The sequence below is a fragment of the Cucumis sativus genome, chromosome 6, assembly GCF_000004075.3.
Source record: "Cucumis sativus cultivar 9930 chromosome 6, Cucumber_9930_V3, whole genome shotgun sequence".
In the NCBI taxonomy this organism is placed as follows: domain Eukaryota; kingdom Viridiplantae; phylum Streptophyta; class Magnoliopsida; order Cucurbitales; family Cucurbitaceae; genus Cucumis; species Cucumis sativus.
Genome location: NC_026660.2, coordinates 26,813,163 through 26,827,779, shown reverse-complemented (window position 1 = coordinate 26,827,779; position 14,617 = coordinate 26,813,163). Strand labels below are relative to the sequence as shown.

Below are 14,617 nucleotides of genomic sequence, written 5' to 3'. Positions count from 1 at the left end.
GTATTGTTTATCTTTGACTTGCAACGTGCATTTAGGTTCAAACCATATCTAACTTATAACATTAACAATAGTTCTTCTAAACAAAATTTGAAAAGCATTTAAGAATTCTAATGATTATTTAAGCATGTGATTTACGGTTTTCTAAGAACACTGAAATTCAATAGGGAAATCTTGTAACAAATGTTGCCTAGATTCGTATGGAATAGTATTAACTTAAAAAACAATCAAATGTTACAAGAGGTCAAACCAGCGAACCCAAAAGTTAAGTAAATTATCAAACCAACTCTCAGTAATGGCAACCAAAATTTCCCTAATCTATGGACTGATCGTGTCCAGGAATGCTCGATGCTCAACTAACTCGGACAAAATTTCAGAGAAGTATATCTAAGCAGCACTAGAAGGCTTGGAGGCAGCAGAGAGCGTGGATCTTCTCTTTGCTAAGCTCTCACTGCGGCGCTCGCGTTGTTCTTTCACACGTGATGCCAAAAGCTTCTGACACTCGGCTGCTTCTGACTTGGCTTGGGCAATTCTCTTTTTCTTTTCAGAAATCCATCCTCGCTTCCTTTGCAGAGCCAAGGGGGTTACCAGCCTCTGGATTTTGGGGGCTTTACTACATTTCTTACCAGCCAACCAGATAACAATGTATTTGAGCTCAAGTATAACCAATCACATTGTTTCTACTTGATTCCCTGTTACCAACTATGTATCAGAACACTGGTAAGCAAACCCACCAAGTTTATTTGTGAAGGTTCTGCGGTATGTGTTGACATACTTTCGAACATCATCATCCTTGGAGAGATTGAAGAGTTTCCGGATTTTAGATGCCCTTTTCGGACCTCGCATTCTTGGCTTCTCAATACCTGTTAGGCCAGGTAGGTCATTCTCGCCCTTCTTCACAGTCACCAAATTCAAAACAGAGAGGTCTGGATTAACAATGCAACCTCGGACAGATTTCCTCCTTCTCTTACCATTCCTCCTACCATAACCCCGAAAACAAGGAGTACCTGTTCAAGGACTCGAAACTTATACTTCGCTTTCCATATATAGAAGTAAGTCACTCCGCTCTATTGAAACTACAGCCAGAACCAGTAAGATTAAAAAAAAAAATTATACCTCTGTGCAGCAAAAGGCGAACACGGCCAGTGGTCAAGACACCTTGTTTCATTGGAAAAACTTGCTTGTCACAAACCCCCCATTATTTTTAAAATATAACCTTTTTAAACTCCTGCCAAAAGATCATCTAAGTTAATAACATGACAGATGAAATGAAAAATACTTGATTATAATGTAATGAAAAAGATACCAACAGAAAACTTACTTCACCAAGCGCATCTCCATTAACTTCTTGGGAGATCCTCTTGTCCCAAAATGGTCGGCTGCATTAAGAACATTAAAGTGTGACTACAAATTCTAATGAACTGTAAGGATATTCCAAATGAGAGACCCACTTGTCCCAATATGACAAGTCAAGTCAAATTCGTCACAGCTAACACTACATGAAAAACTTGATACTAAGAGAGTCAAATAATCCCACGAAACCAGATACCAGAATCCAGCTATGTTTAGATTTCAGATAATTTGTTTCGTGAGAAAAGTAATCAAATCTCCTATAATATCCATGATTTTGGAATACTAGAAGAAACTTCCATTTCTAAAGACGGAAATTTAAGCGAGAATGGGGATCTGTGATAATGTGTGAACAAAAAGACTAACGTCGTAACGAAATGCAAAAGAAAAGGCTTCCAGTTTGCAGGCCAACTCCACAGATAATTATAAGTTCCCCAAACGAAATATCATACATACTAATGAAACAATTACTGAACAATATAAAGAAATTAAATAAATAAAAATAAGCAGCATGTTCATTGCTTCCTAATCCTTCGAGCAAAAATCACACTGTTAAAATCAGTAAGAAAAAACTTTGTGCTATAAGCATCCCAAGTTTCATATTCTTGGACCCCTAAAACCGATACTTCCACCAACAGAATGAAAGAAGAATGAGATGGTAACAGTACGATATACAAAGAAAATTCCTTACAGTTTAGCATCGTCATCGATTTGGAGCTTTTTCTGGCACCCAGTAGTGGGAGTAGCAATGTTGAACTGAAAGGGAAGGAGTAGAAAACGTGTCAAATTCTACATAAAAAAAAATTGGACAGTGCAATAGTTCAGTACGAGAAGAATGGAGATTCATACAAACCTTCATCTTGGCAACGAATTAGGGATATTGTGCTTTGACTTTGAGGGTATATTACATTTTAGCCGATGCGTGATGAGAAAGAATTGAGAACGTTGTTCTTTTTTCCACAAAACAGTGCGGCCTTTTGTGAATTGGTTTACGATATTCGATGAGTGTGTGGGCTTGAGCCATTGACGAGACTCCCTGAGGTCTGGATTCGAAACGAGGCCGAACCACATTGGTGAACGGTGTGACCCAAAAGGACATTATTCTAATTTAGGGTCTAAATTGTGGAGTTTAAACATTGAGGCAGTAAGGTTATTTGAGGGGTGATTTGGAAAAAGGGGTATTTTTAAAAAAATTGAAAAAGATAGGTGTTTTCAAAACTATTTTGATAAAATTAGTGGTTTTTTTTTTTTTTTTTTTTTGTCATTAGAGCTCATTTCATTTAATTTATTATTTTTAATTATTATTATTATTACAATATTAAAATTTTAAAATAACAAAAACTAGGTAAAAATTATTTTAATTAAACTAAAAAAGTATTTTACTTTTTACAGAGTGTGAGTCCTTTAATATGTTGTCCAAATATATTGTTAAAAGTCCAATCAGTGGTTTCCTTAAATGCAAGAATAACTTTACCAACATCAAACTTTTCTTTTGATACATTTTTTTAAAAAAAATAAAATGTTGTTAAATAATTATGCCACTGGACAAGTGGTAATAGGCTAATTGACTTATATCAACTTCGATTTGATATGATACATATCCATGGGGAACGTCAAGTCATTCCAAATCGTTTCTCCAACAAAATGGAGGCTGCAGTCCATGGTAATCTCAATATTGAATGTGACATTTGGGACATTCATTTGACCATTGCTATTTTGGTGAGTTCAAACATCCTTTATTCTTTATTTTGATGATCTTTTTAACCGAGTTATTTGGAAAAAATAGAATCATTCCAGGGAAGTTGTTCTCACAACCATATTCATTCAATTACTTGAACGAAAAGTCTCAAGAGCTACTTGAACTGAAAGTGGTTAGTTATAGTGTATGTTGTGAATCCTTTCTTTGTTGTTTTAATAGGGATGTTTGATCTAAGGATATATCAAAGTAAAATTTTGAATGAAGTACCAATTTTTACTACTAAAAACATCAATGTTACATCATTAACTCCTTACCATGTGACATAGAGTTTATAACTTCACTCCTTCTCTCAAACACATTGTGATTTTGAGACCCAAAAAAGTTATTTGTTTTGGAAATCTTTATTTAGCCTGGGTGTGTTTAGTTGGTTTGTTGTCCTAACTTTATTTCTTAATTCCTTTATTTGCATTTTGGTTGTCTTGAGACGTCCAATATTCTCTATTTGCCGTTTTACATCTTTGAAAGGGAAAAGAAAGAGTAAGGTGTACAATTTTAAAACTGGCAGATTATTATTATTATTGAACAAGTAGTTGTATAAGTCTTGTGTACTTTTTTTTCTTTCCTTTTTATTTCTTCCCACAGTTTGATTAAAGAATATATAATACTGTAAAACCAAAACAAAAGGCATGATCAATCTTATTCAGTGATAAATTGAAAACAAAGTGTCATTGTCTGTCAAGCTAGCTAGACAGTTATCTTATTGATAATGGTCTAATAAATAAGTAAACAGAAGGAGGGTGAAATTTAATCTATAGTATTAATTAAAAAGAAAAATCACATATGACATATGTGGTTCATCAGAACCCTACTTCAATAACTCTTTCTTTTAATTTTAAGATAAGATTGAGATCTCAACAACAGACAAAACAACACAAATTTGCATTCATTTGTTTCTGCATATTCAAATCATCATTCCCCAATAAGGAAGAAATGTATTGGAACTCAAAACCACATTTTCATGCCCACTAGTAATCACCTGATCTTCCAACTTTATTTATTATTTCCTGTTGATTCTTTCTTTGATTTTCAGAATCAGTCAATGGCTTTCGGGTTTGGGGTTTGGGGGCCACTACACATTTAATTATTAATTTCGTGAACTTTCCAACAAAGAAATCAGGAATGGTTTGATAAGTTCTAAACATTGTATTGTATATCTAATCTATACTAATTTATTACAATACAATCAGGCTTATCTCTTAGATTGAAGATGTATTTTCTTTTTTCTTTGTTAAATATTAATAACAATGTATAGAGATTTGGCAGTAATGGAATTTACACTTCAAAATTAATTGAGTGGATATTTTGTATACCATATATTTACAACGATACTCTCAATCAAGTTGTGAAGTATGTGTAAAATATGTGCAAACCTAAATTAGGTTTTAACGTTCTCAAACAAAGATACAAAAACTTGAAAAAAAACGATTTTTTTTTTATAATTTTTAATTATTTTTAACACTTAAAATTTATTTTTAGGTGCATAAATTGTAATTGCAACTCAAACCTAATTTAACGTTGGGAACATAACACAAATGTTCATATTTCCATATTCTACGTTTGTTTCCATATTTTCGTGGACCAAAGGTAATAAAATGACCCTTACTTATTAAATCATATAAATTTAAAAGGAAAAAATAACAAGGAAGACAGAATTATGAAATGACAAATAAATTATTAGACCTTGTGATTAATGATACTAAAATCCAAACTACAACAATTATTGACTTAAAATTGTAAGCATCAAAATAAGAAATAAAGAAAATGACAACGGCCTTATTGAACTCTTCACTTTAAATAGAAAATGACAAAATATTTGAAATGGAGAGAATGATTCTCAACCACACATTTCTAGTAAACATTTCAAACAAAATGAATTATGGATATAAAGTTTAAGAATCAAAATATAACTTATACGATAAGAAAGTGAATATAGCTTAATTGATATATACTTCTTACGAAACCATCCAGAGATTCAAATGATACTCATATCTTCTCACTTGTATCACCAACATAGACATAATTAACCACAAATTGTTGAATAAAAGAGATAAATGCAAAACTCATCATTCGAAAATAACCGATAAAACATCACTTACCATTCAGGAGGAAAGAAACAATATCAGCTTTACATATGCATGAACATGAATAAAGGAGAGGTTAACAACTGCATTATTAAAAAGCTGCTATGTAAATTTACAGTGTTTCTAATGGACTCTGCACAATCTCAAAGAGAGACAGATAGAAACCTCCCAACAACAGCAATACGTACACACCATCATCCCACTAAATAAGAGAATTTGATACCCAACCCAACCATTAATTCTATTTTTATTTTGTTTGGCCAAAAAGTTGGCCTGGCCCTTCTTGACAATGACTAGCACTCCAAGGCACAAACAAAGTCACCACTTGCCTCCAAATCATCGATATCAAGATCTGTGTCCAAGTCATCCATGTCCAAGCTGCCCCCAACAAATTGCCCTTGCCCTCCAACTATGAGCCCCTCCCCAGGCTTTCTAGCCTCTTGAATTATGGACAGGATCTCCTCAATACTCTGTGTTGCCTCATTTTCTCCATTACTCTGCATCCCTTCCAACCCTTCATCTGTGAACTCTACTGGCAAGTTCTTCAAGAACCATGGGTGCTTCTTGATTTCTGGGATTGTTATTCTCTGTAAACAATTCTTACTCAGTTGCAATGCATAAGTTGGAAATGCTTTTAAGATTTAACTCTATGTAACAAAAGAACAGTGGACAAGTTTGTTCGAATACCGTCTCTGGATCTGCTACAAATATTCGAGATAAAAGGTGCTTGCATTCCAATGAAATTCTTACATAGTGTGGTATTGAGTAATGGACATTAAGAATCCTCTGCTTGTAGTGTAAACAAATGATACATTACTTGTTAAAACGTTGTAAACCAAAGCAATTCGAAATCAACAAATAAAAGAAAAAAAAGAAGACGAGGTAACCTGGAGCGTCTTTCTGAAGTTCTTGGGATCTTCAGGATCTTCGAAAGGATAAGCTCCAACCAGCATCACATATAAAGTGACCCCACAAGACCAAACATCTGCAATCTGCAACTCACGAAATTAAAAAAGATCAGAGATTGTTGGAGACAACAGTTGGTGGTGATAAAGTAATCGATAATGACACGAGAAGCAGATGAGGGCGTTGGCCGGGGCAAGGAAATAGATTGGCACTACCTTCCCATCGTATTCTCTTCTAGACAAAACTTCTGGTGCAATGTAGGCTGGGGTTCCAACAGTAGATTTTGGTTGGGAATGCAACACTGATGACTATGAAGTGAAACCAATGTGTTAGAAACAGGAACTATATTATAACTCTAGATTTGGACTTATTAGACCGTTTTGATGTTCATACCTTGGAATAGCCGAAGTCGCAAATTTTGAGCCGTGGGGCTGAGCTTCCATCTAGAAGTGTGTTCTCTAGCTTAAGATCCCTGTGGCAAATTTGCTGAAAATCAAGAGGAAGAGAAGAATCACAGGAAAATTAATCAGAAATGTGACTTGAGCAAACCACATATAAATCAGAAACAAGCCAATTAAACAACTAGAGTCCAGTACCATTGAATGGCAGTAGCTGACTCCTGAAATCAGTTGCTGAAAAAAATATCTTGCCTGTACAATACAATTTAAGAAAGAAAAGAAAAACAAACATAACAATTAGGTAAGAATCCAATTTATGTAAATTAGGGGCATATTGGCCTAACTAACAGACCTTTGTTCTGCAAAGTCATCCAAATGTAAACTGTTCACGTCGTAGCAATTGAGTTTCTCATCAATTTACCAAATTATAGCCTTAAAAAATGCTTTATTAAGAAAGTTATTTAACCGAAATACGAAAAAATAAAAGCGATATTTGTCAGGTAGCAACCTAATTTACCTCATCTTCACTGAATCTTCCGGCGTTGCATATTCTCTCAAAAAGTTCTCCCCCAGCTGCATATTCCATGACTATGGCCAGATGCGTGGGAGTGAGTAGGACCTGCATAAGAGAACCCCTTTGAACAAAAATTTAACAAGAAAATGTTCTTAGCAAATAAAAGTAAAATTCCTAAACAAAATGAGACAACTAGTACAACATTCAATTGTCAACTACAATAAGTAGTCTTGGCCAAGAAAGGAAGGTCTAGATGAAACAAGAGTTTTAACAAAAAAATGGAAATTAGCTAGAAAACAATTAAGCTGAAAATGTTTGTACAAAAAGGTTTTACATCCACCCGGAATCAAATAAATGCTTCTGGGGAAGCAGCTTAAAAAAGTGTACGATTTTCCAGAAATTAGAAGAAAAACGAAATGTACTTGAACTGCTTCTCAGTGCATAAATACTCTGATTCTTTCATTCATACATTTCAAATAAAAACTCACAACTGCATCTGACCGATCAATGATTAACAATAAGAAAAAACAAACAATAATCATGAATATTTAATGTGGAGGTAGGTGGTCAAGTGGTGATGAACACGCTCTGTTGAACCCAAAAAAAAAAAAAAAAAAAATTGACCACTGTGGAGAAACTGAACAACCATAAAAAAAAAAACAAAATTCACAACTTCAGATCATATACCTCTTTAAATCTTATGATATTGGGATGCTTCAAAGACCTGTGATTCATTATCTCCCTCTGAACATGCTCATCGATCTGCATACAGAACACGAATAACCATCAAATCAAACAGGCAAAGATCCGATATAAACTTGACCCCGGAATCATACACCATAAATCCCAAATCAGTGGAGCTCATGTTTTGTAACGGTTGTGAAGGGGGTCAGAATGAAGCAGTAATGAAGTTATGAAGACGATAGAACAGTACCTTTTGGCCCCTCTCAATATACTTAACAGCATAAAGCTCCCCACTCCATTTATCTCTCACAAGTTTAGCAACACCAAAATTCCCAGACCCAATATCCTTGAGTATCTCATAGCGTTCCATTTTGGGTTTGAGCTGAGTTTGGAATATGAGGCAGTGAAGAAAAATAGCAGTGGGAGGAGTAGAGTTGTTGAGTTTTAAATTGGTTGGGCTCTACCTTTTTCAGTTGGGCAATTTATCGAGCATGTGGTGTGCAAGTTTAAAGACATGGAAAGTAAGAAAGGAAGAAAGGAAGGTGTGGGTATGTATGGAGGAATATTGGTTGGCACGGCGAGTTGGGTTAGCACTCAGATCAATGTTGCCAATATCCAAAAGTCTTTAAGAGAGAGAGAGAGAGAGAGAAGGACAAGTCGATTAAGGAAAAACACGTGGCGTATTTGTATACGTCCAAAGGTTGAGCGAAGCGCAGCTACCTCTGCGCAAACGTAGTCGTGAAATTAGAATTCTAAAACGCTGAGATATTAATCAAAACATATGATCCATATTTGAGCGAGTACAGTCATTCTGTACTCGAGCGCGTGAGGTCTGTGCTAGTCCGCAAACTTTGCACTACTCAGCGGGAATACCATCAAATTATTTCAGGAGGCCATCGTCATGTGGATGTGGCTCCCAATTTTGCAACAAAAGGACTTTACTATTATCTTAGATGGATGCTACATATTCTTTTCAAAATCATTCTTTATTATCTTACTGCTGTACGTTTTCCCATCATTTACATGCTTCATATTCAAAAACACAAACAAACGTGAAATTACATCATTTCTAACTTTCTCCACCCATAACTTTTTAATAACTTCAAATTTTTCAACCATTTTGTAATTATGTCTAAAGTATTTTATTTACAATTTTAATAATATTCCCTTTAGTATTATAAGTTTTGGTTTAAATTTTTCTAACTGTGATAGCTATTTGATGATGTTATTACAAATATTAATGGAGAATTATCGTGTGGATGAAATTATGTGAAGCATTATTTTTTAAAGAATGGATATTTCCATCAATGTTTTTTTAGCGCCGCGTGATGAGAATTTACATTTGCATAGTTAAATGTAAAAACATTAATTGATTACATAATTCTACTTTTTATTGGTCCAAAGTTCAATCTTCAGTGATGTTTCTACAATCTATAAAAGTTAGATTTTTACTATAATGTGAAAAAACAGTATGATACACCTAACTCGTTTAAAAGAACATAATTTTATAATATTTTAAAAGCATATATATGGACAAATATTTTAAATTTAAAACAAATATTTATGAATGTAGTAAAATATCACAATTCATCATCAAAATAGACTACTGTTTTTGTATGATTCGTCGTGAATAAGTGATGATATTTTGTAAATGAGTTGGTTTATTTAGCTATATTCGAATATATATATATAAATCTAGATTTTATAAATGTTTGATATAATTTGGACTCTTGTGAAGACATTTACTAGTTTCGTAGATGGGAAATTCCCTACTCCCATTGGGATAGGAACGTTACTTTGAAATTGGTTTTGATTCAATAATTGAACGAGGCAAAATGCATGGACAAGAAATAAAGATCTATAGAATGATTTTGGGCGGCCGCTTTTAAAGTTAATTTGTGCAAACTCCATGAATAAATAGCCTCCTTATTTTTTGCAACAAAAGAAAAGAAAAAGGAACAAAAAGAGAAAGATGAAAGTGATATCGGCAGGAAAAAGGAAAGTCCATATGTCATTTTACCTCTCCCTACTTTCAAAATGTTTGTTTTAATCTTTTTTTCCTAAACAACGACCACGAGTTTGGTATTATAATTTGTTTTCATTTTCACAAACTAACAATGTGTTTTTTCAATATGAATAATAATAATAGAAAGACTCTGAATAGATATTTCCACAAAAATTAATGAAGCAGTTAATAAGATTTTTAGGCAAAGCATTGAATACCTTAAATTAACATTCACTTTGGTGTCACCTGTTTATTCATGAATTGAAAAAAAATGTAACTAGTAATTTTTCCTAAAAAAATTAGAGAATATATCATAGAAATGTAAATGGATTTGTATGGTTTAGATGAATGTAATTTAAGGAGGGAAAATAACATAGGAGGGAGGAAAGGCAAAGCATTGAATGCATGTGTGGTTGTCCTAAACATTAAAAGAAGGGGAAACGATGATGAGAAGTGCAACTGAAAAATGAAAAGGGAGAGGGTGACGTGGGCGGCAGAGAATTAGTGTGAGGGGATTCAGTGGTGGGCCTCCCTTTTTCTTTAAATAGATATATTGGAAGAATGCGAAATTAAAAAATTTATAAAAAAAAGCATCGGGAAAGCAACAAAAGAAGAAATGGGGAGAAGTTTGCGATCAAAGTGATGGCACAAAATGCGAGGTGGCATTCTGTTAGGGTGACACACAAGGACAGCATACTGCATTAATCCCTTTTTTTTTTATTTAATTGGCCAAGCCTATCTGCTCCTACTCTTTCCCCCATACTACCACGCTCTTTCCTTTTGCACCATTTACAATAACTCAACTGAAAACTTTTCTCCTCAAAATACCCCAAACCCTAAAAAGCTCCATTTGTTCCAAAATTCTAATTTGGACTACTTAAGTTCCAACTATCTATCTATCCATCCATTATGTGAACCCTCTTTTTGCTACTAGTGATCAGCCTTTTTCCTTTTATGCAATGGCCTATTGCTTGCTCTTTAGTTTACCAAAATTCGGATCAAAAGGTATGATCCAACAAAAACTATCAAAGTCAATAAAATAACAAGATGAGATTCACATCAAAAGCATATCTTTTTTATTTTATTTTAAGACAGGATTAGGTCACCTTAAATTCACCCACCTTAATCGAGTACGACTAAATTACGTACTAATGAGACATATCTTATGTATACCTTAATTTAAAGCATTTTTTTTAGGATCAAAATGATCGCGAGGAAGTTGTTCGACCAAACACGAAATTGGGGTGGACCTAGGTCTTGACTTTATGAAATGAAGGATTATTCTAAATTGTTCGGATATTTCGAGTTTTATAAAATATATCATGATAACTTCCTACAAAGTTTACTGTCTACTCACAAAATCTTATTGGCTTTTTTACTTGAGTATTAGAGTTTGTGCTATCAATATTAAATCGGTGTATAAGACTTTGTATTTTACAAGTTACTCTAGTCTTTTCTATTACATACGGTGTACATTAATTATGGTTTAATTATATTTATTTTAATACAATTTTATTCTTTCGAGCTCAACCTCCCGAATAATTTTCATGAAAAGACAATATAATGATGGGATTTTAGGAAGATGAAATAAACTATAATGCTTCTACTCTCTAGTCTCTTTCTTTTCTTCATCTAGCGTTGTGTCAAGTCGTTCTCTGCTACATTTATTGTGGGAAATATTATTGTTGGATATTGACTTGTAGTGCGTGCATGATGAACTGGAAAGTATGACCCAATGGTTAGAGTTCTTAAATTTTTAGGGAAATATTTTATTACTATTTTGATAAGATACATATTTTTTTTTACAAATTACTCCAGAAGTTAAATTATTGGTTTGAAAACGTACGCCATGCACGTGGTTACAAATATTCTAAACATACATTTTTAAATATGTTCTCTAAAGTAAAATGAAATAAGATATTAAATACATTTTACTAGAAGATCATAAAATATTGGGAAAGGACACTATCAAAAGAAGGAGCAAGAATGTAGTTATTCTATGAAAGGATTGGTGTAGTTGTCAAGCAATGTGCCTCATTTTAAATTTTACTTTACTGATTCTTTATTAATAGATAGCAAAATGGGAGAAAAAGTGATAGATTGTCTAAAGAAATAAAAAAGAATACGACACAAAATAAAAAAGAATACTTTAAATTATTGCAAAATCAAATAAAATATTTACAGAAATATAGAAAATTTTTAGATCAAATTGTTGGTAGCTCTATCCTAACCCTAGAAATTGCATCTCTCACTGATTCATTAATAAAATTCAAATGCAGCACCGATGTGTACAAACCAAGAGGATATGAGATAATGCCTCGCATCAATTGTGCAGGAAGGATTATTAGTTGACAAGTATGAAGCAAAGACTTATCCCTTTGCCACGAGTTTGGAAGTGACAGCAATTAGACACGTAACACTTCATTTGGTCTCCAAGTTCACAGAAGGATGCATGTTTCCAAATATCATATTATTGAAACTAATATATAATATATACGTGTGACTGTGTGTGCTATATATCCAAAATATATATATGTATTAACTTATAAATATATATAATCATATAGTAATATGGAAAAGGGTAACCTGCACATGATTAAAAGATATTTTTTCTTATCTAACATATAAATGCATGCGTGTAAGATTTACCAACATATGCGTGTCCCATGGTGCTTTCGCTTTCCTCAAGGCTTGAATTTCTAAGAGATGAGTTTTTGGTGTTTAAATTTTATTCTTAGCTAACCATGTTTTTACTTTTACATTTAAAATTAGTAAGGTAAGGCCATATCGGTATGACACATATTCTTACGATATTTTCAGGAAATAAATTTATAAAATACAGGCTATTTAGATTAAATTATCGATTCAAGTATCTAATTTGAGACATGTATACACTTTTGAAGACAAGAAAATAAATAAATAATCTAGTTATCTAGATTTCTTAAGAACAAAGGCTCTTGATTAAATATTAAATAGCAAAGGTGAGCTGGATATTTAAAATACATCACTCGTAATAATTGTGATATATAAGAACCTATCTTAGGCACTCAAATTACGATATGAATTGAACAAATTAATTAATTGAGTTGATAATTTATACAAGTAAAATATATTATTATTTAAACATTAGTTTTTAATCCTTGGTTTTGTTTGATGATTTTCAAACATTATATTTTTGTTCTTGACTTGCATACGGAATTAATTTAAATCGTTGAAAATATATACAAAGATTTAAAAACTACACATATAGAAAAAATAGAAGAAGAGAAGAAGAGAAGTGAAGTTATGGTTAAAGAATAAATATGTGGATTGTAATTTTTTGGCACTTGCCTCTGGAAAACCAATGGGATATTGGATACGACGAGAACGAGGAAATAGCGCAAGTTCCAAACTTGAGAATTTCGTGAACAATCTATTATTTGTATTAATTAACTAACTAAATTAACTTATCGATGCTTTATTTTTTTTATGTACATTCTTTTAATGGTAAAAGGTATAGCATTTCAATGAGATTTGATTTGTTTAATTCACAATCTATTATCCTAAGCTACAAGTGGATCTTTGATATAATTTTCAGAATCATGCAAATTGACAACACAACTAAAGAAATGGCCACTCGTTTTCTAAATATATAAAAATGTGAAAACAAACGTGGGTGATGATGCAAACCTCTTATCCAATAACGTTATACAAGAATCAACTCAACATGTAATACTACATAGATTAGTGAGTCAAAGTGATGATTCAAATCTCTACGTTCTAAGTGTATTATCATCTTGTGGTTATACAGCATAATAAACTAAAATATTTATAGATTTTATTTGTATTTTAATATTATTGATAATCATTATCTATATTAATGATATGTTTTAAAACTTTACAAATAATTTCGTCATTTATAGTAATTTTTTTATATTTTTTATCGTAATGAATGACTATTATAGTATTTTTTTTTTTTATCATTAACATTCACAAAATCATCAATAGACTAAATGCAATCTTGTTGGCCAGAAGCTGGTGCACATTTGAGATGGTACAAAGTGACAAACTTTGGCATGAAGATTATGATCATCTGTTTCCTCTCATGACACAACAATTTGTATTATACTAAAAAACAATTGTTTCAATTGTTGTTTGTATTCGAGTACATTTAATTTATTTTTCCTTTTTTGTGTTCTAACATTTCTTTCTATTTGCTAAAATGATATTTAAATTTACAATTTTTTAATCAATTGTAATACAAGTCTTCGTTAGGTGAGACATGTTAGACCCTGTTCCCGTCAAATACTTATATGAATAGGGTAGTTCAAACTTTCACTATTATAAATATGTTTTGGTTGAAGATCTAAACTAATTTGTGTTAATTATAGTTAAGTCAATCTCGTATTAACATTAATTTAAAATATTATTACGTTTGTTTGAAAATCAAATGACATAAGTGAAACGTTTTAAACCAACTACAAAATTACACATAGAAACACTCTAAGAGTTTGTTCATATAACAAATATATTTGTATGAAACATGTAAATAATAAATAAGTAAACTTTACGTTGGAGAATAGATATTGATGATAAATTGAAATTAATTCAACCGTGATTAACACGCTAAATAAAAAATCAATACACGTATACATAATTATCGTTCATAAAAGTAAAGATGGTTGGTTAAAAATGTCATCTTGATTTCTATGGTTTAAGAGACTTTTAGTTTTATACCAAGCTTACATATTTGATTACCTAATTTATGCCAAACTTTTTATCATTAATGCAAGCTACACTTTTTTGAAATTGTATAGGCAACATTCATTGCAACATTGAACACATTAAAATCTTGTAATGCCTCCAACTTACCATGCAACTTTTTTGAAAAATTAAAGACCTTATGTAAGTAGGTACATATTAAGTGCAAATGATGTTTATATA

The 14,617-nt window shown here is 32.2% G+C and overlaps 2 protein-coding genes across 3 annotated transcripts; both read right to left on the bottom strand.

The window, feature by feature from the left end:
- Positions 1-130: 130 nt before the first annotated feature.
- On the bottom strand, positions 131-2,429 carry LOC101210610 (40S ribosomal protein S6-like). The gene is given in 5 exon segments (XM_031886726.1): positions 131-1,004; positions 1,114-1,225; positions 1,319-1,376; positions 2,039-2,103; positions 2,201-2,429. Coding segments are annotated over 5 exon segments (546 nt in total). The 5' UTR covers positions 2,207-2,429; the 3' UTR covers positions 131-699.
- Positions 2,430-5,172: 2,743 nt separating this feature from the next.
- On the bottom strand, positions 5,173-8,350 carry LOC101206218 (serine/threonine-protein kinase SAPK2). Of its 2 annotated transcripts, XM_004143407.3 has the most exons (9): positions 7,940-8,350; positions 7,693-7,767; positions 7,009-7,110; positions 6,690-6,743; positions 6,487-6,579; positions 6,309-6,401; positions 6,075-6,179; positions 5,875-5,973; positions 5,173-5,774 (listed from the first exon to the last, which is right to left on the bottom strand). In XM_004143407.3, exons 1-9 carry the CDS (start codon positions 8,057-8,059, stop codon positions 5,481-5,483), a joined length of 1,035 nt encoding a protein of 344 aa, XP_004143455.1. In that variant the 5' UTR covers positions 8,060-8,350; the 3' UTR covers positions 5,173-5,480. The 2 variants fall into 2 exon arrangements, with proteins under 2 accessions (XP_004143455.1, XP_031742379.1); XM_031886519.1 differs by lacking the exon at positions 7,940-8,350 and having other exon boundaries at positions 7,009-7,126; positions 7,693-7,764.
- Between the last annotated feature and the right edge of the window lie 6,267 nt (positions 8,351-14,617).

Excerpts from the sequence above, each read along its gene's own strand:
- LOC101206218 (XM_004143407.3), bottom strand. The coding sequence starts at position 8,059 with ATGGAACGCTATGAGATACTCAAGGATATTGGGTCTGGGAATTTTGGT. Across the intron at positions 6,744-7,008 it reads GAAGATTCAGTGAAGATGAG|GCAAGATATTTTTTTCAGCA; the intron begins GTAAATTAGGTT and ends TGTATTGTACAG. Across the intron at positions 5,775-5,874 it reads TTGTAGCAGATCCAGAGACG|AGAATAACAATCCCAGAAAT; the intron begins GTATTCGAACAA and ends AATTGTTTACAG.